A 26,870-nucleotide genomic window follows, 5' to 3' on the forward strand; every position below is an offset into this window, starting at 1 on the left:
CAATGTGTTTGCTCATTGGCTCAGAAGGCTAATTGATGATTAGAAAACCCTTGTACAATCATGTTCACACATCTAAAAACAGTTTAGCTCGTTACAGAAGCTACAAAACTGACCTTCCTTTGAGCAGATTGAGTTTCTGGAGCGTCACATTTGTGGGGTCAATTAAACGCTCAAAATGGCCAGAAAAAGAGAACTTTCATCTGAAACTCGACAGTCTATTCTTGTTCTTAGAAATGAAGGCTATTCCACAAAATTGTTTGGGTGACCTCAAACTTTTGAACGGTAGTGTACATTCAGGATAGAGTTTTTACTTTGCTTGCTCACTGATCAGTGTGCTGTGAATTCAGGAGCGAGATGTGAAAGAAGGAGCTGACATGCTGATGGTGAAACCAGGTCTGCCGTATCTGGACATTGTTCGAGAGGTCAAGGACAAGGTTTGTATGAATGACGGCATTGTTGTTGAAGTATCACTGGACTGTATACTGTGGGTGGTGAAACATGTTTTGTACTGCTCCTATTCAGTTCCCAATGCATCCCCTTGCTGTGTACAATGTGTCGGGGGAGTTTGCCATGATATGGCATGGAGCACAAGCAGGTGCATTCGATTTGCGAGCTGCAGTGATGGAGGCCATGACTGCCTTCCGCAGGGCAGGTAAGCATAGAGTTGTGGTGTGTGATAACTTTCAAAGCCCTTTCATCCATTCTGAACTGTTAGGAAGTATTGTACCATAATTACCGTATATTACCAAATAGTAGCCCGGGCGTTTATTTTACAAAATGGGGTCAGACCCCGGGCGGCTATTAGGACATGGGCGGTTATTTGCACAAGGCTTTTATTTATTTTTGCACCAGCCTGCACCAGGCCATTATTTGGTTACAATGGTTACTGTCCAGTATTTTTTTTTCGTACAAACAATTTTAAATGTAAAAGCTATTGTAAACATACAAACAAAAAAACAAGACTATCAAAAGACAAGAGATCAACAAGGCCTCAACATGGCAGTACTGCAACAATTGTCAAATAGAATACCAATACTAAAAATAAATACACTTTTTAAATAAAGCAGCCTACTGGGAAAAATAAAATTATGGTACCAAGTACTCAAGTATTAAAAAACACACCATCAAAACAGAACAATAATACTGTCACTTAAATAAAATAAAGGCTACAGTACTCCAAGTTTTAAATAAAGAAGCATACAAGAAAAATACAATTATGGTACCAAGTACTCTATAAAACCATCAAAACAATAATACTGCAGCAAACGCAACCCCAAATGCAACTCAACCCCACTCATCATCCTCCTTCTCCTCCTCCTCTCCCTCACCCCCCTCATCATCCTCCTTTTCAATCACAAGTTCATTGAGGAACTGCTGTTCCTCATCACTCTCCTCCTCTTCCTGAACCACAGCAGCAGCCTGCTGTCTAGCCCTCAACAGCATCTCTCTGCCTGCCTGACATGGCTGTCCCTCCTTGAAGCAGTAAATGAGCTGGTCCTCACTCCCATCAGCTGCCACCGTCAGCCCACACACCTTGTAGGATACCAGAAAGCAACATCCAGCTATGGCTACTGTTTGCAACACGGACACACACACACACACACGATTAAGCCAGCCACTTGTTGCACCAAACACCACCCCGGTGTCTTTCGTGTCACTCGCGGTGACATACAACCCCTTTGCCTTAATGCTGATCATTTTGCGGGACACACGGTGGTTCAGTCCACGAACGTGATGTATCCACTGACACAAATTAGCATCAAGCTCGTCGCTCACTTTCTTCCTACCTCCATCCGGGGGGGCGTTTTCCATCGATTGCCGACTGAGATAGTAGTTCTCCCTTTTTTTGTTTCCATTCTCGTACACGTTTTGGGTCAACGTTAAACTGCCTGGCCGCTGCCAAATCAGAATTCTGCTCCGCATACTTCACAATCGCTAGCTTGAACTTTAAGTCAAGTCAAACTTTCTCTTCTTCCCCCTTAAAGTATTCCCGTCCATCAGTTGTGGTGTACCGGTATCCTGTTCATTCAACTCACTGCTACTGTTGCTTGCCATGTTGAAACTTTTCCTCGTGGGTTTGTTGTGTGTTACGCTATATGCGGTGACCCATTGCAATATGTTGATTACCCAGAATCCCCACGTGACGTCTGCTGTTACCGTAATGACCAGAATTATTGCACCTTTGCTTTTCCTTTTAGCTTATAAATTGGGTTTAATGAAAATTAAATCAACATGATTTTAATCTAAATTATGCAAATAACAGCCCATGGGCGGCTATTTGGACATAGGCGTTTATTAGGAAGAGGCTGTTAATTCACAAAATGGGCTCAGACCCCGGGCGACTATTAGGACAAGGGCGTCTATTTGCACAAGGGCGTCTATTTGGTAATATACGGTAAGTATGACATCCACACCGGTAGGGATGCAAATCGAAAACCGGTTCTTGTTGAGAATCGGGCACTTGGGTTTCGATTCCTGGGAATCATTTGAAAGTTTTGTTAAAGATTACCGTATTGATACTGATATTGATATTGATCAATAGCACAGACTTTAGAATTATTCACAAGAAAAGCCTTAGGGGCCACTGAAATCGGGCTCTGTGAGCATATAGAGGTTCAATCAATCAATCAATAATCAAAGTTGATTTATATAGCCCTAAATCACGAGTGTCTCAAAGGGCTGCACAAGCCACAACGACATCCTCGGCTCAGATACCACATCAGGGCAAGAAAAAACTCAACCCAACGGGATGACAATGAGAAACCTTGGAGGGGACCGCAGATGTGGGGACCCCCCACTGGGCGACCGGTGCAATGGACGTCGAGTGGATCTAGCATAATAGTGTGAGAGTCCAGTCCATAGTGGATCTACCATAATAGTGTGAGAGTCCAGTCCATAGTGGGGCCAGCAGGAGATCATCTTGAGTGGAGACAGGTCAGCAGCACAGAGACGTCCCCAACTAATGCACAGATGAGTAGTCCACCATGGGTCCCGACTTTGAACAGCTAGCCGAAAAGAGACGGCAGATCAACTGGTCTAAAAGGGGGGTCTATTTAAAGGCTAGAGTATACAAATGAGTTTTAAGATGGGACTTAAGATGAGTCTTTGTATTGACTCCAAACTAACGTGGACCGGCCACCTGTCCAACATCTGCAAACGTGCCGATCAACGTCTCAGGACGCTACGTAAGCTGGCCAACAAGCTTGATGCTAAAGGCGGAGCCAACATCTACAAGAGCCAGGTCAGGAGCATTATGGAGTACTCCTGCCGAGGCCTTGATGAATGCCGCTCAGACCACTCTCGGGCAGCTCGACATCATCCAAAAAAAAGGCTCTTAAAATCCTGGGCGTGGATGAGGACTTTGCCCTACAGCAGTTTGCCATCAGCAGGCTTTGTCGTCGACGAACAGTTGCAGCAACAACTGCCTTTTATAAAATGCACACCCCCAGCTGTTCTGCGGATTTTAAAGCACCGCTACCCCCAGCCCACATCTAAGGTCATATCACCCAAAGGGTACTACTAAGCCCTAGAAATGCCAAGGTCAAACACCAAATGCCTCGACAAGAGCTTTCTCCACTCTGCTATTTCAATATGGAACAGCCTTCCCCCTGTGGTTGTTGGAGACATTACACCAAGCAGTATTCATGTCTTGAAGAAGAGGATGAACAAACACCTCCTCAGTTTGTGACTTTAATCCCTTAAAGCGCAAGGACTCTTAATCATCAAACATATAGTTCAGATACACTACCGTTCAAAAGTTTGGGGTCACATTGAAATGTCCTTATTTTTGAAGGAAAAGCACTGTACTTTTCAATGAAGATAACTTTAAACTAGTCTTAACTTTAAAGAAATACACTCTATACATTGCTAATGTGGTAAATGACTATTCTAGCTGCAAATGTCTGGTTTTTGGTGCAATATCTACATAGGTGTATAGAGGCCCATTTCCAGCAACTATCACTCCAGTGTTCTAATGGTACAATGTGTTTGCTCATTGGCTCAGAAGGCTAATTGATGATTAGAAAACCCTTGTGCAATCATGTTCACACATCTGAAAACAGTTTAGCTCGTTACAGAAGCTACAAAACTGACCTTCCTTTGAGCAGATTGAGTTTCTGGAGCATCACATTTGTGGGGTCAATTAAACGCTCAAAATGGCCAGAAAAAGAGAACTTTCATCTGAAACTCTACAGTCTATTCTTGTTCTCAGAAATGAAGGCTATTCCACAAAATTGTTTGGGTGACCCCAAACTTTTGAACGGTAGTGTATACCTTTGAGTAGATGCAGATCAGTGATAGGTTCTTGGAATGTATTTCTTCTTAGACCTGTATTTGCAACACTTGCAAAATGGATGTCAAATTGAGAAAATATGAGCAGAAACATTAGCAGACACAGCATGAGATAACGTTGAATTAATGACGGGTTTTCGATCCCATCCAAGACGAAAGTCAATTACCACCACCAGCAGCGGCTGCAAAGTCAGCACGTCGTCTGCTGTTAATACTGCAGGTAACTAACAAACTAACACTGCCTTTCCGGTTAAATATACTATTGTTAACTGTAAACATGAAATGGATGTTTCTCATGCATCAAATGACAAGACGGCGTCTGTCCGGCAGTTTGCGCGGCACCTTCTTAAGAGGCTTTCTCCACAGCTGGAGACACCGTGATTATACAGAAGTATCGCGTATGCTTCTAATTTTCCACACATTTTCATAGTTGATGGTTGAAAAACTGCACAGTGTACAGTTGTACTTGACTTGCGTGTATTTATTTGGCCGATGTAGTTTTACCTAATTTGAGTGCTCAGATATTCTTTTTAAAAAAAAAAAATGTATAAGGTACGTATACATTTTAAAAAAAATAATACTTTTCATTTCTATTTGAAAAATGTTATACATGTGTCCTAACATTTTTGTGTAATTGTCGTTTGTCACAGAAGCATCTATGCTGCTTTTTAACATTTTGACATTTCTTTTAACTTGCAAAGTTGCGGTACAATTTACAAAATGAGGGAGAAAGATATTGAAATCGGTAATTGAGAGTTGGACAATATCGGAATATCGGATATCGGGAAAAAAGCCATTATCGGACATCTCTACTCATGACCATGTGATATTTCAGTTTTTCATACATTTGCAAACTTTTTTCCCCGTGTTTTTCCAGATGAAAATGTCGACATGTATGATAGTTAGTTTCAACTGGCAGTGAACATGCAGGCATCAAACTGTCGGCGAGTCTTTAAATGTTGAAAACCAGTCATGTAAAACCACATTTATGATTGACACGGTTAGCCATCATTCTGCCCTTGTGTCGTCATGTTATCTCATTTGTATGCATATCTGGCGCAAGAAGGCACCGCCTTCCTATTGGTGGGGGAACAAAGAACAAAATCATTCAGAGCATTAGCAGCTGTTTGATTGTAGAGTGAGAGGAGGAAAGTTAAGATAACCTTTCTCAGACTAGCCAAGTGAAATGATAAGTTTTTAACGGTCCAATTCAAAAAGTAAAGTACCTCCAGATGAAAACTATTCAGGACACTGAAATAAGTGTTAATGTGTGATGGATATTAAAAGAGCACATCACTAATTGTTTTCTATCTTGTGAAGGTGCTGACATCATCATTACCTACTACACCCCTCAGCTGCTCACCTGGCTGAAGGAGTGAAGAACGAGGCCTTTAGCGTGGACGGTCGGATGAAGTCGTGAGCTTTAAAACCAAAAATCTGACAACACCAATGCAAACAAAACACTTATTGGTAAACATTTACTCATATTTGCTGGTATTTTGCAAACTGAGCCATTAAACAATGTGAGATTATTATTTCAAATTAGAAGTATTCATCTAAGTCAGGGGTGTCCAAACTTTTTCCGCTGAGGGCCGCACACTGAAAAATCTAAGCACGCGGGGGCCATTTTGATATTTTCTTAATTTTCAAAACCAATACAATATACACTTTTTTTTTTATCCTTTGGGGCTCGCTCAAGTTAGGTCCTAGGGACCCAGAAGGGTTTCAGTCTTATAAAAGGTTAAAAATAAGTCACCCAATTTTTTGGGGCAAAAATACAACATATACAATATTTTTCCCAAAAAGATTTTCAAAGTGGAATATTTGATGTGAAGTAATTTGATCCCTAAATAGGTCAATAATTCATAGCAAAATTTATTTTAATTTATTTCTATTATTATTATTATTTTTAGCAAAGGCAGGTGTTTTTTAATTCCACTAAAATGTTTAATAACAGTCAATATAATAATTAGTACAATTAGTATTAGTATATAATTTGTATGTATTTTTAAAAAATCATTTTCACATTTTTCGTGTTTTTTTTGTTTGTTGTATTTGTGTCCTTTTTGTCCTTAAATCAGTATATAATTCATAGCAACATTGATTTTGACTCATTATTTTTTGAAAAATTATTTAAAAAATCGTGTTATTAACGTCAACAATGCAACTTTTTTTCTCGTTGCATTTCACCTATTTACTCTTTTATTCCACGTTTTAATGTTTAAAAAAAAAAAAAGTTTTAGTATTTTTAGAATGATGTGCCGCGGGCCGGTAAAACATGAGCTGCGGGCCGCAAATGGCCCCCGGGCCACACTTTGGACACCCCTGATCTAAGTCTATAGGCACGAATTGATGAAGCCTACTCTGATGCGCGGTGAAACGTCTTCCAAGACAAACCAAACAGTCCAGTTGCGATCGATAGAATGCCCTGAGATGACTGACCTGGATGAATGACAACATTTATAGACGTATTATGACAGAGGTGTCAAAGTCAAGGCCCGCGAGCCAGATCCGGCCCGCGAATGAATTATCTATGGCCCCCGGGATGATATTTGATTAATATTAGAACCGGCCCGCAGGCCACAGCCGCCTGCAGCTGTTTTGCATGCACCAATACTCCATCAGTGTTGGTGCTAGGAATTTTCCAAATGGGGACCCCATCAAGTCATAAAAATGGGGTCCCACAGTACATTTTTGGGGTCCCACTTTTTTGTAACCGTTTTGAAAACAAATGATAAATGTATGTATTATCCTGTTATACCTCACATTCTATATTGTGTTTTGGAAAAAGGTTGGGATAAACGTTACTTAATTCATTAAAAAAAAATTATGCAAAAGAAAACAATTTTCTGTGCATATGTCAATTTATTCAGTTATAAACATTCATTCACTTTCTTCTTTCCTTCACGGATCTAAACTTTACCGCTGCCGGTATCGTTTTCTATATTCTCATTGTAATATTTTCAGAATGTGTTTGTTCTATTTTTGGCCAAAGTAAGACAAAGAAAACAATCTGAAGTTGTCTTTTTTGTTGTTGTTTTAAGGCCATGATTTTAATAGTCCGGCCCGCGTGTGCTCAGATTTTCCTCCTTGCGGCCTCTGAGCTAAAATGAGTTTGACACCCCTGCATTAGAAGTATGTTTCTACACCGAGAATGCCAGGCAGTCACCGTATTGTTGTTTCTTGTAACAATTTGTCATTGGGATTATTTTTTTATAAATTACATGATGTAATGAAATGAACTTTTATGACCCAAATTAAACTTTATATTCAGAGTTCTATTGCTGGTGAGTATGTGAGAGAATGCCAACTCAGTGGTCAATAAAACACATAATATACACAAATGACTATAGAGCAGTTTATTGGTATTTAACAGTGTGTATTAATTTGATCTTCAAATAATACATTTTTACTAACACAGTACAATATATTCCTTGTAGGATCTACTTCTGGGCATTCTAGTGTTGTTCAAGTCTAGACGCTGTTGTGTTAGTGTTGGCAGTAACACCGTAGAGTTCCCCTGCCTGACCGTGCAAAAATGAAACATATTTAGAGATATGACTTTGCTAGTCTTAAACAAGGCTTGTCTTGTTAGCCATGCTGCTTTTATGTCTACGTTGATGTTTTCTCAATCAATACACCTTTGCCAATCACATTATCAGATCAACAAACTCTTAATTTACATCATGCATCATCTTTTCTATACAGTACACAATATAAAATAATTCTTACAGACCAGGGGTGGGCAATTAATTTTTTTACCGGGGGCCGCATGAGCAACCCGAGCACTGCTGGAGGGCCACATCGACAATATTTCAATTACATTTTGCTCAATATTATTTTTGATATATACTGTAAGATAACTAATAATAATAATGATAATAATAATACTTTCATTTATCCTAACTTAACTTTATACCAAAAGCACTGCTTTGGAAATCATTTGTACCCCTTTCAGAGATCACATTTAGTTCCCCTTAAACATCCTCATGTTGCACAATGAAATGTAAGCATAGGATGAAGTGTGCATTCCTGTAACTTTCTCTATTAACAGCATTCCATAATTAATATCAATAAATTAACATTAATAATAAATGACAGTAAAATAAACACACGTATGACTGAGGAGTCATAGTGTAACTTTGTGTGGTGTTTGAGTTGTCCGACTTTTTGTGTGGCCATAAACGCACCAGTGGTTTAGTGGTATGAGTGTTGGTGACAGATGACAAGTTGGTTTTGGCCTGGTTTGTACGGCAGAAAATGACTAGTTTTTCGAGATAGGAGTGTTTTACTCATGTTTTTGGTGTCGTTATGGCCGAATATAAACAGTTTTGCTCAATAGAGTGATCGATATAATTCCTGGCCTCGAAACATTTCGATAGACGTTACAATAATTGAACGGTGTTCAATTGAACGGTGTTGACGAACACCGTTAGGGCCGCTTGTTGTCACTCAGTTGCATTGCAAAATTACACAGAATAAATGTGTTTATTTTCTTTAGAATTCAGATGGGATTTAATTTGGTGCGCGGCATATATTTGCTGTGCGCAGAGGACGCTTGAGCAGTGTGCAATTGCGCAGGCGCGCACCTTAGACGGAACGTTGCTTGGCAGTCCATGTCTTGTTGAAAACACGCCATTCGTCATCAACGTTTCTCGTTTTAGCGTCTCGGGTGTAAACCGTGCATCACTTGTCGCTGTGCACCTTCACTCACAGGTTACACACGGACAAACGCCCATAAATAACACTTTTCAAAATAAAAGCAGCACAGTTGTATTGCGCGCACGACATAGATGTTTTTTCAACTTTATTTTGTAATTTGTGATTGCAGCTGTTCACATTCACTCACAATCACGCACGCGCATACGTCCACACGGAAGTAATACAAATAACGCTTTTCAAAACAAAAGCAGCACCGTTGTATTGCACACTCGACATAGATACTTTTTAAAATGTATCTTGTAATTTATGATTGGCCTCACGCAGGCCGGACAGGGACGCACAAAGGGCTGGATGTGGCCCGCGGGCCGCAGAATGCCCAGGTCTGATGTAAATAGTCATGAAAATAAAAAAAACACATTAAAATGAGAAGGTGTGTCCAAACTTTTGGCCTGTACTGTAATTGTATATGTATTCTGTAATGATATACTATAATATAATATATACTATAGTATACACTAAATGCATTTGGTTAAATAAGGTCATTATGTATTCTGTTGTCGATAAAGAATCAGATTATTATGCAATATCTCAGTGATGGGGCATGTTATGTTTGGCTTTTTCTGCTCCTTTTCGGACACATGTTATATTCTTTTCTTTTTTTTAATTACCTTTTTAAAATTGTACAGACGTAGAGTTTCACTGCTGGACTCTAAAAAGAGGTTCCGCAGCCTCTGTAGCAGAACCTCCAGGTTCTGTAACAGCTTCTTCCCTCAGGCTGTAAGACTCTTGAACGCATCATAATAATCCCCTCAATTCCCACCAAAAATGTATTAACTCACTGGAATATAAAGACAATATAACATACATCCATAAACGTGGATGCATATGCAAAAGTGCAATATATAATTGGTACAGTAATCTATTTATTTATATCTGCACCTCATTGCTCTTTTATCCTGCAGTACCATGAGCTAATGCAATAAAAGTTTGTTCTTTTCAGTACTGTAAAGTTCAAATTTGAATGACAATAAAAAGGAAGTCTAGAGGTTTTTTGTTTTTTTTTATTTTAATTTTTAAAGCATTTTACTTTTTACATTTGTATAGATGTATAGTATTTTTGGTTGTGATCAAAATAAAGTCTATATAACATGTGTCGCCAACGTTTTTACCAAATAAATAAAAATATGCCTGCGACAGTGGTTTAGACATCACTGCTACTGAATACTTAAGGTGGTATCAGACTGATACTAGTTTGATGAGATCGATATTTTTTGATGTGTTTGTATTTTTTACATTGTTGGTATTAACAAAATTAAAGTTGAGTTGAGTTGAGTTTGAGTTTATTTTGAACATGCATGCATACAACATGATACATGCCAATTTCCAGTTTCTCTTTTCAACATGTTCGAAAAGGAGTAGGAAGAAGCAGAGCTTATTTAATCCTACCCCTTTTCTTTTACATAACAGTTGCTAAAACTTTTGTTCACTTCCCGTTCTTAATTTATTCACAATATACCCCATAAGTAATCACTATAAGTAAAATGCCAAAGGATTTAAATATAATTACTGTAGTTGTTTTTGGCATTTTTTACTCAAATCGCCAGCAGGGGGCGACTCACGCCCACTGTGTCAATTTTCCCAACCTGCAAAAAAAAACAACATAAAAACTCCAAAACAAAACATGTACAGCAGGGGTGTCCAAACTTTTTCCACTGAGGGCCGCACACGGAAAAATTAAAGCATGCGGGGGGCCATTTTGATATTTTTCATTTTCAAACCATAACAAAATATATGCATTTTTTAAATGTATTTTACCTTTAGGGGTCCCGGGGACCATAAAGGGTCTCAGTCATTAAAATGTTAAAAATAAGTCAGATTACGGTATTATTTTTTTTTTAAATTATTTAACGCTTACAGTAAATCTCTATATCAACTTCAAGTTGATATAAAGTAATACAAATTAAAACATTTTTTTATGGCTTTTCTGTCAAAAACAACTTAGTTTTTTATAGTAAAACTGAAATATGCAGTGTTTAGTAATTAGAGCCCTAAAAGATCAATAATGCAGGACACCGTTGATTTTAATGACTTCATATTTTTGAGTAATCACAGTGAAAAGATAAATAAAAAATCACTAAATATATTTGGGATCCAAAAGGTGCCCCACTCATAAAGTGACACATTTTTATTAGGTTTTTCTTTTACTTTCAACACTTAACTTACGAGATCAACTTCAGATATATCTGTCGATTTTATGCTGGAACTATTATTTTGTTTGTTTTATGCGCTTTTGTCAAAGAAAACGTTGATGTTTTTATATGGCTACTACACAATATATGCAATATTTACCACATAAAACATTTTAAAGTGAAATATTTGAAGTAATTGGAGCCCGGAAAATAATTCATTATAACATGGATTTTTTTGTCATTATTTCTTTTTTGAGCAATGGCAAAAAAAGAAAAATGAAGAAAGACAAAAGAAAAAAAACAGCCTGCATGGCAGCTTTTGTGTCAACATTGCAACTTTTTCTCGTTAGATTTCACCTCATTCCACTTTTTTTTAATGTCCTTTTATATTTTTACAATAGTATTTCCAGAATGTGTGGCGGGCCGGTAAACAATTAGCTGCGGGCCGCAAATGGCCCCCGGGCCGCACTTTGGACACCCCTGATAAACATCAAATATTTGACGTGATATGTTACTTTTATCGCGGTATTTCAACAAAAAAAATCCAGATTTGGCACAGCTCGGTTGAATTCGGATGATGAAAAATAACTTTACAATAAAGAAGAAAACTTAAAAAGATGAACATGTTTGTATTTATATCAAGTGGATTTGACAGGAAGTAGTTCTTACCGCGCGCGTGTGTGTGTGCGCGCGCACACACACACACGCGCGCACACCGAAATCCATCACTTGAAGTTCCTTCGCCGAGGAGAGAGGAAGTCCGCAGGAAGAAGAGAAGAAAAAATGGCAGCAACAACAAAAAACACGCCATTTGTGACTTTATTGGACTTTTGAGGAGGAGGGAGAAGACTTATGTCCGGTGTTGGGAGGACCACAGCCGGTTTGTTTGTCCACTCCAACCGCTGGTCATGTTCTTCCAGGAGGTGCTGGGATGTTCCTTCGTCTTCTTCTGCTGCTTCCGCCCGGCCTCTAGCGGCAACATCACGGTGGCGGTGATGCTGCCCGACAACCTCAAGTACCCGTGGGCTCTCCCGCGCGTCTTGCCGGCCATCCTCATGGCGCACGAAGACCTCCGCGGCAAACACGGGCTGCTGCTCGGCCGCCGCGTCAACATCCTCAACTACAGCACCGAGGACCCCGCGGTGCGCTCCTGCGCGGAGAGCCGAGCCCAGGTGGGGGCCGTGGACGCCAAGCTCTACAACCGCCCGGACGCCTTCTTCGGGCCCGGCTGCGTGTACCCGCTGGCCTCCGTGGGGAGGTTCGCGTCCCACTGGAAACTCCCGCTCATCACCGCCGGAGGACCCGCGTACGGCTTCGACAAGCGCGACGAGTACCGGACCATCGTGCGGAGCGGGCCGTCCACCACCAAGCTGGGGGACTTCACCAACATGCTCCACTCGCACTTCAACTGGACGTCCCGGGCCGTCGTCATCTTCCACGACCTGCGACACGACGACAGGCCGCACTACTTTCTCTCCGAGGGGATTTACCTGAAACTCAAGGATGAGATGAACGTCACCGTGGAAGCGCAGCCTTACGAGGATGACGTGAAATTTTACAAGGAGCTCATCAACTTCATGAAGGAGCGCGGAAGAAGTAAGCACACACACACACACATGCTTTTTTAATTTTTTTTTGATGATTCCCCAAAAAGGGACAAGCGGTAGGAAATGGATGGGTGGATGGATTTTGTTTGTATGCACATTAAATCAACAAAAAAATCCTGACTTTGGAGCAATGTTCACTGACTCTAGTATTTGGCACTCGATTGATTGATTGATTGAAACTTTTATTAGTAGATTGCACAGTACAGTACATATTCCGTACAATTGACCACTAAATGCCGTTTAGTAAATGGTAACACCCGAATAAGTTTTTCAACTTGTTTAAGTAAATCAATTCATGGTCAAATCTATTAGACGCAATGGTTTTCCATATTGGGACCATGATTTCGTTCCTAACTTGTTCACCGGTAGAATATATGCACGCACACACACACACGCACGCACATCCGAAAAATGCCTACCTCTTTAGGACCACCCTTTTTAGATATATAAAGATTTGTATTTACAATATTAATAATATATACAGTACATATTATACAAATAAAAAAAAGGTAAGCTTTTAGTTAATTTTTGTTTTGTTTAATATTTTGTTTGCATGCACAGTAAATCAACAAAAAATCCTGACTTTGGAGCAATGTTCACGGACTCTAGTATTTTGCTCTCTATTAGACGCAATGGTTTTCCGTATTGGGACCATGATTTCGTTCCTAACTTGTTCACCGGTAGAATATATGCACGCACGCACACACACACACACACACACACACACACACACACACACACACACACACACACACACACACACACACACACACACACACACACACACACACACACACACACACACACACACACACACACACACGCACGCACACGCACATCCGAAAAATGCCTGCCTCTTTAGGACCACCCTTTTTAGATATATAAAGATTTGTATTTACAACATTAATAATATATACAGTACATATTATACAAATAAAAAAAAGGTAAGCTTTTAGTTAATTTTTGTTTTGTTTAATATTTTGTTTGCATGCACAGTAAATCAACAAAAAATCCTGACTTTGGAGCAATGTTCACGGACTCTAGTATTTTGCTCTCTATTAGACGCAATGGTTTTCCGTATTGGGACCATGATTTCGTTCCTAACTTGTTCACCGGTAGAATATATGCACGCACACACACACACACACACACACACACACACACGCACATCCGAAAAATGCCTACCTCTTTAGGACCACCCTTTTTAGATATATAAAGATTTGTATTTACAACATTAATAATATATGCAGTACATATTATACAAATAAAAAAAAGGTAAGTTTTTGGTTAATTTTTGTTTTGTTTAATATTTTGTTTGCATGCACAGTAAATCAACAAAAAATCCTGACTTTGGAGCAATGTTCACAGACTCCAGTATTTTGCTCTCTATTAGACGCAATGGTTTTCCGTATTGGGACCATGATTTCGTTCCTAACTTGTTCACCGGTAGAATATATGCACGCGCACACACACACACACACACACACACACACACACACACACACACACACACACACACACACACACACACACACACACACACACACACACACACACACACACACACACACACACATCTGAAAAATGCCTACCTCTTTAGGACCACCCTTTTAGATATATAAAGATTTGTATTTACAACATTAATAATATATACAGTACATATTATACAAATAAAAAAAGGTAAGCTTTTAGTTAATTTTTGTTTTGTTTAATATTTTGTTTGCATGCACAGTAAATCAACAAAAAATCCTGACTTTGGAGCAATGTTCACGGACTCTAGTATTTTGCTCTCTATTAGACGCAATGGTTTTCCGTATTGGGACCATGATTTCGTTCCTAACTTGTTCACCGGTAGAATATATGCACGCACACACAAACACACACACACACACACACGCACGTCCGAAAAATGCCTGCCTCTTTAGGACCACCCTTTTTAGATATATAAAGATTTGTATTTACAACATTAATAATATATACAGTACATATTATACAAATAAAAAAAAGGTAAGCTTTTAGTTAATTTTTGTTTTGTTTAATATTTTGTTTGCATGCACAGTAAATCAACAAAAAATCCTGACTTTGGAGCAATGTTCACAGACTAGTATTTGGCTCTCTATTAGACGCAATGGTTTTCCGTATTGGGACCATGATTTCGGTCCTAACTTGTTTACCGGTAGAATATATGCACACACGCACGCACGTGCTTGTATTTCTTACCTTCTTGAGACCTCTAGATATATAAAGATTTGTATTTACAACATTAATAATATATACATACTATACAAATATAAAAAAAGGTAAGCTTTTAGTTAATTTTTGTTTTGTTTAATATTTTGTTTGCTTGCACAGTAAATCAACAAAAAATCCTGACTTTGGAGCAATGTTCACGGACTCTAGTATTTGGCTCTCTATTAGACGCAATGGTTTTCCGTATTGGGACCATGATTTCGGTCCTAACTTGTTTACCGGTAGAATATATGCACACACGCACGCACGTGCTTGTATTTCTTACCTTCTTGAGACCTCTAGATATATAAAGATTTGTATTTAGAACATTAATAATATATACATACTATACAAATATAAAAAAAGGTAAGCTTTTAGTTAATTTTTGTTTTGTTTAATATTTTGTTTGTATGCACAGTAAATAAACAAAAAAATTCTGACTTTAGAGCAATGTTCACGGACTCTAGTATTTGGCTCTCTATTAGACGCAATGGTTTTCCGTATTGGGACCATGATTTCGGTTGTAACTTATTCACCGGTAGAATGTATGCACATGCACACACGCACGCACATGCTTGTATTTCTTACCGTCTTGAGACCTCTAGATATATAAAGATTTGTATTTACAACATTAATAATATATACATACTATACAAATATAAAAAAGGTACACTTTTAGTTCATTTTTGTTTTGTTTAACATTTTGTTTGTATGCACATTAAATCAACAGAAAATCCCGACTTTGGAGCAATGTTCACAGACTCTAGTATTTTGCTCTCTATTAGACGCAATGGTTTTCCGTATTGGGACCATGATTTGGGTCCTAACTTGTTCACCAGTAGAGTATATGTACACACACACACACGCACATGCTTGTATTTCTTACCTTCTTGAGACCTCTGAAAAATGCCTACCTCTTTAGGACCACCCTTTCTAGATATATATAAATATTTGTATTTACAGCATTAATATTATGTACATATTATCCAAATATAAAAAAGGTAAGCTTTTAGTTCATTTTTGTTTTGTTTAATATTTTGTTTGTATGCACATTAAATCCACAAAAAATCCTGACTTTGGAGCAATGTTCATGGACTCTAGTAATTTGATGTCTATTAGATGCAATGGTTTTCGGTATTGGGACCATGATTTCGGTCCTAACTTGTTTACCGGTACAATATATGCACACACACACACGCACGCACATGCTTGTTTTTCTTACCTTCTTGAGACCTCTAGATATATAAAGATTTGTATTTACAACATTAATAATATATACATACTATACAAATATAAAAAACGTAAGCTTTTAGTAAAATTTGTTTAATATTTTGTTTGTATACACATTAAATCAACAAAAAATGCTGACTTTGGAGCAATGTTCACGGACTCTAGTATTTGGTTTTCTATCAGATGCGATGGATTTCCGTATTGGGACCATGATTTGGGTCATAAATTGTTCACCGGTCCTCATATGGAAGGTACTTTTCCTTGTTGATGTCTCAAGAAGGGTTGAAATACAAGAACAAACACACGCGCGCACACACACACATGTTTATTTCAATGTTGCAGACTTTGCTGAACACAACAGAACATTCTAGAACAGAGCTGGGCAAATATTTTGCCTTGGGGGCCACATTGAGAGAAAAAATGTGTCTGGGGGGCCAATGTGTAAGTACAGACACGCACAGACCTCCGAAAAATGCCTACCTCTTTGGGACCACCCTTTCTAGATATATAAAGATTTGTATTTACAACAGGAATAATATATACATACTATACAAATATAAAAACGGTAAGCTTTTAGTTAATTTTTTTTGTTGTTGAATATTTTGTTTGTATGCACACTAAATCAACAAAAAATCCTGACTTTGACGCAATGGTTTTCTGTATTGGGACCATGATTTGGGTCATAAATTGTTCACCGGTCCTCATATGGAAGGCACTTTTCCTTGTTGATGTCTCAAGAAGGGTCAAAATACAAGAACACACACACAAACACTCACACTTTTTTGTTGTTGTTGTTGTTGAATATTTTGTTGGTATGCACAGTAAATCAACAAAAAAATCCTGACTTTGGAGCAATGTTCACGGACTGTAGTATTTGGCTCTCTATTAGACACAATGGTTTCCCGTATTGGGACCATGATTTCGGTCCTAACTTGTTCACCGGTAGAATATACGCACGCACGCACGCACGCACGCACGCACGCACGCACGCACACACACACACACACACACACACAAAACCTATATTCAATTGAATAGACTGCAAAGACAAGATACTTAAAGTTCGAACTGGTAAACTTTGTTATATTTTACAAATATTAGCTCATTTGGAATTTGATGCATGCAACATTCTTCAAAAAAGCTGGCACAAGTGGCAAAAAAGACTGGGAAAGTTGAGGAATGCTCATCAAAGACTTATTTGAAACGTCCCACAGGTGGACAGGCTAATTGGGAACAGGTGGGTGCCATGATTGGGTATAAAAGCAGCTTTAATAAAATGCTCAGTCATTCACAAACAAGGATGGGGAGAGGGTCAACACTTTGTGAACAAATGTGTGAGCAAATTGTCCAACAGTTTAAGAACAACATTTCTCAACGAGCTATTGCAAGGAATTTAGGGATTTCACCATCTACGGTTCAGAGACTCTGGAGAAATCACTGCACGTAAACGGCAAGACCGAAAACTTACATTGAATGCCCATGACCTTCAATCCCTCAGGCGGTACTGCATCAAAAAGCGACATCAGTGTGTAAAGGATATCACCACATGGGCTCAGGAACACTTCAGAAAACCACTGTCAGTAACTACAGTTTGTTAAAGCTCTACTATGCAAAGCCAAAGCCATTTATCAACAACACCCAGAAACTCCGCCGGCTTCGCTGGGCCCGAGCTCATCTAAGATGGACTGATGCAAAGTGGAAAAGTGTTCTGTGGTCTGATGAGTCCAAATATCAAATTATTTTTGGAAACTGTCCACCTGAAAAGCTTTAAAAAATTGGTCTCCTCAGTTCCCAAACGTTTACTGAGTGTTGTTAAAAGGAAAGGCCATGTAACACAGTGGTAAAAATGACCCTGTGCCAACTTTTTTGTAATGTGTTGCTGCCGTTAAATTCTAAGTTAATGATTATTTGCAAAAAAAATTAAGTTTCTCAGTTCGAACATTAAATATCTTTTCTTTGCAGTTTATTCAATTGAATATAGGTTAAAAAGGATTTGCAAATCATTGTGTTCTGTTTTTATTTACGATTTGCAGAATGTGCGAACTTCACTGGTTTGTGGTTTTGTATTTGTAATTTGAAACAACGTTGATGTCCCACTTTGGAGCCATGTTGTTGGTTGGGAAATGACCAGATTTCAATGGTCAAATCAACATCAGAACCCAACATTGATTAAAAGTCAACAAAAAGCATGATGTTTCAACGTAATGTTTGAGTTGCTCAGCATCAGGACCTAATTCCACAAGTTCTCAACGTTGTTTTAATGTCTTGTGCCTGCTGGCCTTGTTCACACTGAAGGTCAATACCGATTCTTTTGCCCATATGCGACCTGTATCGGGTATTTTCATGCCAGTGTGAACAGTGCAATTACGAATTTTTCATATTCGACCCAGGCCTCTTTTGTATGTGGAAATAAACCCTGATATATATGCTGTGCGTCCTCAATGTGAACGCTCCCGCGTTCAGGTCGCATTCATCCGACCAAAAGGTCATCAAAAAGTGAGAAGCACCGTAATTATTTGCCAAAATAACCAGTTACAAAGTGAATACTTGACAATGGAGCAGAAAACAGGTGAAAATAAAAGGTTTTAGGAACTCCTGCCCATAGACACGGTCTTTAAGCTACTAAAATAATTGTTTAAATTAAATTATTATTTTAGTTACCGGTAGTTATTTGCCATCCATGGTTTAATATCCAAAATGTTTTTTAAAAGTGTATCCATTGGTTTTGTGTCATCCGGAGACATTGACATGTACAGGTGTGTATCATCATAATAACTGTGGAAATTAATTCCATGTATCCTGATGCCAATTGGTATCATGTAAATATTAAAAAGTAGAGATGTCCGATAATGGATTTTTGGCCAATATCTGATATTCTGATATTGTCCAACTCTTAATTACTGATTCCGATATCAACCGGTACTGATATATACAGTCGTGGAATTAACACATTATTATGCCTAATTTTGTTGTGAGGCTCCGCTGGACGCATTAAACAATGTAACAAGTTTTTCCAAAATAAATCAACTCAAGTTATGGAAACAAATGCCAACATGGCACTGCTATATTTATTATTGAAGTCACAAAGTGCATTATTTCTTTTAACATGCCTCAAAACAGCAGCTTGGAATTTGGGACATGCTCGCCCTGAGAGAGCATGAGGAGGTTGAGGTGGGCAGGGTTGATTTCGGGGGTAGGGGGAAGCGGGGGGTGTATATTGTAGTGTCCCGGAAGAGTTAGTGCTGCAAGGGGTTCTGGGTATTTGTTCTGTCGTGTTTATGTTGTGTTACGGTGCGGATTTTCTCCCGAAATGTGTTTGTCATTCTTGTTTGGTGTGGGTTCACAGTGTGGCGCATATTTGTAACAGTGTTAAAGTTGTTTATGCGGCCACCCTCAGTGTGACCTGTATGGCTGTTGACCAAGTATGCATTCACTTGTGTGTGTGAAAAGCCGTAGATATTATGTGATTGGGCCGGCACGCAAAGGCAGTGCCTTTAAGGTTTATTGGCGCTCTGTACTTCTCCCTACGTCCGTGTACACAGCGGCGTTTTAAAAAGTCATACATTTAACTTTTTGAAACCGATACCGATCATTTTGAAACCGATACCGATAATTTCCAATATTACATTTCAAAGCATTTATCGGCCGATAATATCGGCAGTCCGATATTAACGGACATCTCTATTAAAAAGAATAGGACCTAAAATAGAGGGACACCACGGGTACAAAATGCATCAAAGTGCCCCCCCCCAATTTTTTTAATTTTTCAGAATGTGGCCCTTGTTGGAATAATTTTAGGAAGAAAGACAAATTGCTGTGTTGACACATTTAATTTCACACAACGTGGCAGGCCAGATCTGGCCCCCGGGCCTTGAGTTTGACTCCAGTTTCTAGAACAAGCGAGTGAAATACTGCATTGGTCAGGCTGTCCAAAGTGTGGACCAGGGGCTATGTCCCTTGGCACATTCTAAAATTAAACGTTTAAGAAAAAAAAAAAAAAGGCATAATACAACCAGAATTTGAGCTGTCAATATAGGACTGTCCTAAGTATACATATGACATACACTGTTTTTTAAAATTTGTTCATGATAAATTATAAAAAATACAAATAAACAGAAACCTAAAAAATAACAACACACATTGACAAAAAGCAGACCAAAATGTTGTAAAAAAAAAAAAGGTAACTCATCAATATAGGGGGTGTCCAAAGTGTTTCCCAGGGCCCATTTGTGGCATAATCTATTTTTTTATTGGCCCATGGTATATTATGAAGTGTCATTAAAATTACAAAACGAAAACAGCAAAAACAGGCAGCACGGTGGTACAGGGGTTAGTGCATGTGCCTCACAATACAAAGGTCCTGAGTAGTCCTGGGTTCATCCCGGGCTCGGGATCTTTCTGTGTGGAGTTTGCATGTTCTCCCCGTGACTGCGTGGGTTCCCTCCGGGTACTCCGGCTTCCTCCCACCTCCAAAAGACATGCACCTGGGGATAGGTTGATTGGCAACACTAAATTGGCCCTAGTGTGGGAATGTGAGTGTGAATGTTGTCTGTCTATCTGTGTTGGCCCTGCGATGAGGTGGCGACTTGTCCAGGGTGTACACCGCCTTCCGCCCGAATGCAGCTGAGATAGCGACCCCGAAAGGGACAAGCGGTAGAAAATGGATGGATGGAAAACAGCAAAACTTAGAAAAAATTAATCCAAAATGTCAAAATACGGTGCTGGGGCCTTTTGTGGCCCACAGCTCTTTTTTAATGGCCTCTTGGCACATCCTAAAATTACATTTAAAATGAAAAAAACAACAGCAAAGATGACAAAAAAGAACAACGTCATCCATCCATCCATCCATCCATCCATCCATCCATCTTCTTCTGCTTATCCGAGGTCGGGTCGCGGGGGCAGCAGCCTAAGCAGGGAAGCCCAGACTTCGTCCAGCTCCTCCCGGGGGATCCCGAGGCGTTCCCAGGCCAGCCGGGAGACATAGTCTTCCCAGCGTGTCCTGGGTCTTCCCCGTGGCCTCCTACCGGTCGGACGTGCCCTAAACACCTCCCTAGGGAGGCGTTCGGGTGGCATCCTGACCAGATGCCCGAACCACCTCATCTGGCTCCTCTCTATGTGGAGGAGCAGCGGCTTTACTTTGAGCTCCCCCCGGATGACAGAGCTTCTCATCCTATCTCTAAGGGAGAGCCCCGCCACCCGGCGGAGGAAACTCATTTCGGCCGCTTGTACCCGTGATCTTGTCCTTTCGGTCATAACCCAAAGCTCATGACCATAGGTGAGGATGGGAACGTAGATCGACCGGTAAATTGAGAGCTTTGCCTTCCGGCTCAGCTCCTTCTTCACCACAACGTCATGATTTTTTTTTTTTAATCAGCCCTCTGCACTTCCTAAATATGCCATGACAATATAACAAGAAGAAGTTGAAATGTTAACATAGAGTTGTCCAAAGTGTGGACCAGGGGCTATTTGTGGACAACAAGTCATTTTTTATTTCCATGTGTCATATTTTAAAAATAAGACGAAATACCGTATTTCCTTGAATAGCCGCAGGGGCGCTAATTAATTTAAAACCTCCTGTCACTCCGGCGTTTACCGGAAGCCTGCTATTTGGCCACAATACCCAGCATTATGTTTAGAGGAGAAAAGGTGAGGCCTTTAATCCCAGGAACACCAATTCCTACCGTCAAGCATGGTGGTGGTAGTATTATGCTCTCGGACTGTTTTGCTGACAATTGAACTGGTGCTTTACAGAGAGTAAATGGGACAATGAAAAAGGAGGATCACCTCCAAATTCTTCAGGACAACCTAAAATCATCAGCCCGGAGGTTGAGTCTTGGGCGCAGTTGGGTGTTCCAACAGGACAATGACCCCAAACACACGTCAAAAGTGGTAAAGGAATGGCTAAATCAGGCTAGAATGAAGGTTTTAGAATGGCCTTCCCTAAGTCCTGACTTAAACGTGTGGACAATGCTGAAGAAACAAGTCCATGTCAGAAAACCAGCAAATTTAGCTGAACTGCACCAATTTTGTGAAGAAGAGTGGTCAAAAATTCAACCAGAAGCTTGTGGATGGCTACCAAAAGCGCCTTATTGCAGTGAAACTTGCCAAGGGACATGTAACCAAATATTAACATTGCTGTATGTATACTTTTGACCCAGCAGATTTGGTCACATTTTCAGTAGACCCATAATAAATTCATAAAAGAACCAAACTTCATGAATGTTTTTTGTGACCAACAAGTATGTGCTCCTATCACTCTATCACAAAAACATAAGAGTTGTAGAAATTATTGGAAAGTCAAGACAGCCATGACATTATGTTCTTTACTAGTAGGGATGTCCCGATCCGATATTGATATCGGAAATCAGTCCGATATTAGCCAAAAAAGTGAATATCGGATTTTATCGGACTGAATCTAAAACTCCGATATAAGCTGTCCATTTTCCGCTGCAGCACGTCTATAATAGGTGACTCTGGTTTGATCACACTCCAACACAGTAGGTGGCGGCAATGCCCCTTAATTAACATTGATGCCGGCCGCGGAAGAAGAGCGTCTCTGATCCAGCATGCACAGCCCACGTGATCACAACAACGACAACGCGTGTGCTCGCAGCAAAGTGTAGTGATGTCGGCTGTGTGGAAGTATTTTAACCTAAACTCGGACAAAGACGTTGCCGCTAAATGCAACATTTGTGAGGCGCAAGTGTCCCGTGGAGGGACAGAACCGGGAAGGTTCAATACAAGCAACCTCATCGCACATTTGAAAAAACACCACAAAAAAGAACATGAGGATTTTCGCGAGAGCAGCAAGGCGAAGCAACAAACCTCTGGCTCGCTTCAGCAACCCACGCTGGCCGAAAGCTTTGCAAGACGTGACAAACTACCACGGGACAGCAAAAAGGCAATGGCCATAACAGAAAAGATAGCCCAGTTTATTGTGCTTGATGACCAGCCCCTGTCTGTGGTGATCTTGTCGGGTTTAAACGCTTAACCTCCAACCTCGCTACATTATTCCTAGCCGCCACTGCATGGTAGACAAAACTATACCCCAGATGCACAAAGAGGTTGTTTGCACTTTAAAACTTTTTTTTTTTTTAATTGGATTTATTTAGGTTATTTTTCAGGGTCTTCTAATTTATTTTTAATTTATTCTATTCAATTGTATAATTATGTTAGTATTAGTGGTTATTTTGCACTTTAAATATAACATTTTGTTTTTATTGGATTTGTTGAGGTAATACTCTTATGTTGAAAGTTATAATTTATGTAACCAATTGGTTAATAATAAATGGGTCAGTTTTTTCTATACCTACTCTTGCTGACTATTGTTTTCTGTTTTAACACTACAACATCAGTAACTTTAACATCACTTTATCAAGCTTTTTCTAACATTCCACACAACAAAATAAGGAATAAATATATGTATGATTCGTGCCTATATCGTATCGTATTGATATCGGTATCGGCCAATACTCAAGGCTAAAATATCGGTATCGTATCGGAAGTGAAAAAGTTGTATCGGGACATCCCTATTTACTAGTGTATGTAAACTTTTGACCATGACTGTATATGTGTGTGTGTGTGTGTGTGTGCATATAAGTACAAAGTTATAGTTGTGTACTGAAGCATCATGCAGTAATGTCAAGTCAAAATGTACTTTTTAAAGAGCCTCAATGCAAAGCTTGTTACCATCCATCCATCCATGCTAATAGATAAACTAAGCTTAACTTAGCCAGTCTATGCAATGCCACAGGCATCCTTGTTACGCTTTTGAGCTTTGAAGTTTGTTGACGCATCTAAGCTGACGAGATGGCACACAAAGTTTGAACTATCAGGTCACAAATGAAGAAGAGTTGCTGAAGCATTTGCCTAAAGCACCTGTCTAATAATCCACCCCTTCTGTCATGTTACTTACACACACACACACACACACACATCAATAATACACTTGTTTGCATTTTTCTAAAATGTTTTATTATCGTCATCATCATCCTCACAAAATCTTTTCTTTTTTAAGGAATTTGAATAGATATAATGTTTTGTTATTGTTGCTACTATTTGGACTCCTTTGTTTACAATAAAAACATATGATTAGTTTTGTCAGTCTTTCCTTGATTTAAATGGACTAAAGGTTAATCTAAACTTTAAGAATTGTGTTATCGAGGTCAATTTGTGTCTTTATTACAAAAGCTTTTTTTTGACACTGAATTTATGTAACTGAATTTTTCGTATTTGAATTTTGTGAACTGAATTTGCTTCAGTCGTAATTTACTGAAAGGGAGACTTGCTTTTTGAAGGAGCAAAATTTTCGACCACAAATTTTTCAGCACTAAATTTTTTTACACTGATTTCTTTACACTGAATATTTATACACTGAATTTTTTTACACTGAATTTTTATACACTGAATTTTTTTTACACGGAATTGTTATACACTGAATTTTTTACACTGAATTTTTATACATTGAATTTTAAAACACTGAATATTTATACACTGCATTTTTTTACACTGAATTTTTATACACTGAATTTTAAAACACAATTTTTTTCCAAATAAAATTCAGCATAATTTGATGTAAAATAATTCAGTTCACAAAATTCCAACGCAAAAAATTCAGTTACACAAATTCAGTGTCGATAAAAAGACACAAATTAACCTCCATAGTCACATAGGCTTAAAGTAGCCACTAGGGCTTCACGATTAATCGACATTAAATCAAAATCAAGGTTTTAATTTGTGCGATTACATAACCGCAAGAGGTTTTTTTTCCCCTTTTTCCACCGTCACCGGTATTTGAGTGACAGACATGTTTGTGTTGTTGAGTTGTTCGGCCTTGCGTTTGTTCGTCACTCGCTTAAAACAGGGAGAAAGAGGTCTCACTCTGTGCATCGCTCTCAGCATTTTAATTAACAGTAGAATTAACTGAACGCAGTGAGCTCTCTTTTCAGTCATTCACAATCTTTGTCTCGGTGGGCGAAGAGCCAGACCGCTACCTTACACTCACAGGAAGCACGGACAGAGAGCCACGTGGCTCGTCAGTGAGAACTTACGTAAATTAACACAAATTAGGGGGAAAAATATGATTACAAAGCCAAATGTCCCTTTGGGGTAATATTCCAGCTTCAAATAGAATGGCAATAAGAGCCCATCAACACCAGGCATTTGAACTGTCCGCGTGAACGTGGAAATCCGAAATTTTTAGACATTAATTTTCACGTCAAAATATTACTTCCTCAGCCGCAGGTACTCCCTTTTACTCTTGCCCAAACGACGCACTGAGTTTTAGGACGAGGAGACGATCGGGAGCACGGAAACAAGCTCGCTACTTAGCTAACCATCTAGCTAACTTACTTGTTGTCGTCTCCGTTCACTCTCCGAGCCACAACGTTGACGGCTGTCTACTTTATTAATCATATTTGGATGATTACGATCCAAACACTGTTAGTTCCGAACCAGTTCTAGTTCTACATTAGAGGTGGGGGGAAATAATCGATTTTTAGATGCATTGCAGTTCAGACATGGACGATTAGTAAACAACAATAATTGATAATCGGTGTATTTATTGTAAATAAAGTATACCGTATTTTCCGGACCATAGGGTGCACCGGATTATAAGGCGCACTGCCGATGAATGGTCTATTTTCTATCTTTTTTCTTATATAAGGCACACCGGATTATAGGGCGCATTAAAGGATGAATAATTAGAGATGTCCGATAATGGCTTTTTTGCCGATATTCCGATATTGTCCAACTCTTAATTACCGATTCCGATATCAACCGATACCGATATATACAGTGGTGGAATGAACACATTATTATGCCTAATTTTGTTGTGATGCCCCGCTGGATGCATTAAACAATGTAACAAGGTTTTCCAAAATAAACCAACTCAAGTTATGGAAAAAAATGCCAACATGGCACTGCCATATTTATTATTGAAGTCACAAAGTGCATTATTTTTTTTAACATGCCTCAAAACAGCAGCTTGGAATTTGGGACTTGCTCTCCCTGAGAGAGCATGAGGAGGTTGAGGTGGGCGGAGTTGGGGGGGCGGGGTTGAGGTGGGGGAGGAGGGGTAGGGGGTAGCGGGGGGTGTATATTGTAGCATCCCGGAAGAGTTAGTGCTGCAAGGGGTTCTGGGTATTTGTTCTGTTGTGTTTAGGTTGTGTTACGGTGCGGATGTTCTCCCGAAATGTGTTCGTCATTCTTGTTTGATGTGGGTTCACAGTGTGGCGCATATTTGTAACAGTGTTAAAGTTGTTTATACGGCTACCCTCAGTGTAACCTGTATGGCTGTTGATCAAGTGTGGCTTGCATTCACTTGTGTGTGTGTAAAAGCCGCATATATTATGTGACTGGGCCGGCACGCAAAGGCAGTGCCTTTACGTTTTTTTGGCGCTCTGTACTTCTCCCTACGTCCGTGTACACAGCGGCGTTTTAAAAAGTAATACATTTTACTTTTTGAAACCGATACCGATAATTTCCGATATTAGATTTTAAAGCATTTATCGGCCGATAATGTCGGCAGCCCGATATTATCGGACATCTCTAGGAATAATGTAAACTCACTACACCGGTATGTTTTAACGCTTTCATGGCGAGTTTACTGACAGTTATAAGTAAGAACTTTACACTACTTTATATTAGAAATGGCAACAGCGGA

The 26,870-nt window shown here is 39.3% G+C and overlaps 2 protein-coding genes across 3 annotated transcripts in view; both read left to right on the plus strand.

The window, feature by feature from the left end:
• Nucleotides 1–8,802, plus strand: part of alad (aminolevulinate dehydratase) — a 28,383-nt gene extending 19,581 nt beyond the window's left edge. The window contains exons 10-12 of the mRNA XM_062031568.1: nt 348–434; nt 523–652; nt 5,611–8,802. Coding sequence (XP_061887552.1) covers nt 348–434; nt 523–652; nt 5,611–5,669 — 276 coding nt within the window. The 3' untranslated portion in view covers nt 5,670–8,802. The remainder of the gene's footprint in view (nt 1–347; nt 435–522; nt 653–5,610) is intronic.
• Nucleotides 8,803–11,861: 3,059 nt separating this feature from the next.
• Nucleotides 11,862–26,870, plus strand: part of npr2 (natriuretic peptide receptor 2) — a 198,465-nt gene continuing 183,456 nt past the window's right edge. For both annotated transcript variants that reach the window (XM_062031569.1, XM_062031570.1), the window contains exon 1: nt 11,862–12,737. In XM_062031569.1, coding sequence (XP_061887553.1) covers nt 12,050–12,737 — 688 coding nt within the window. In that variant the 5' untranslated portion in view covers nt 11,862–12,049. The remainder of the gene's footprint in view (nt 12,738–26,870) is intronic.

This window comes from Entelurus aequoreus, linkage group LG21, assembly GCF_033978785.1.
Source record: "Entelurus aequoreus isolate RoL-2023_Sb linkage group LG21, RoL_Eaeq_v1.1, whole genome shotgun sequence".
Classification (NCBI taxonomy): Eukaryota; Metazoa; Chordata; class Actinopteri; order Syngnathiformes; family Syngnathidae; genus Entelurus; species Entelurus aequoreus.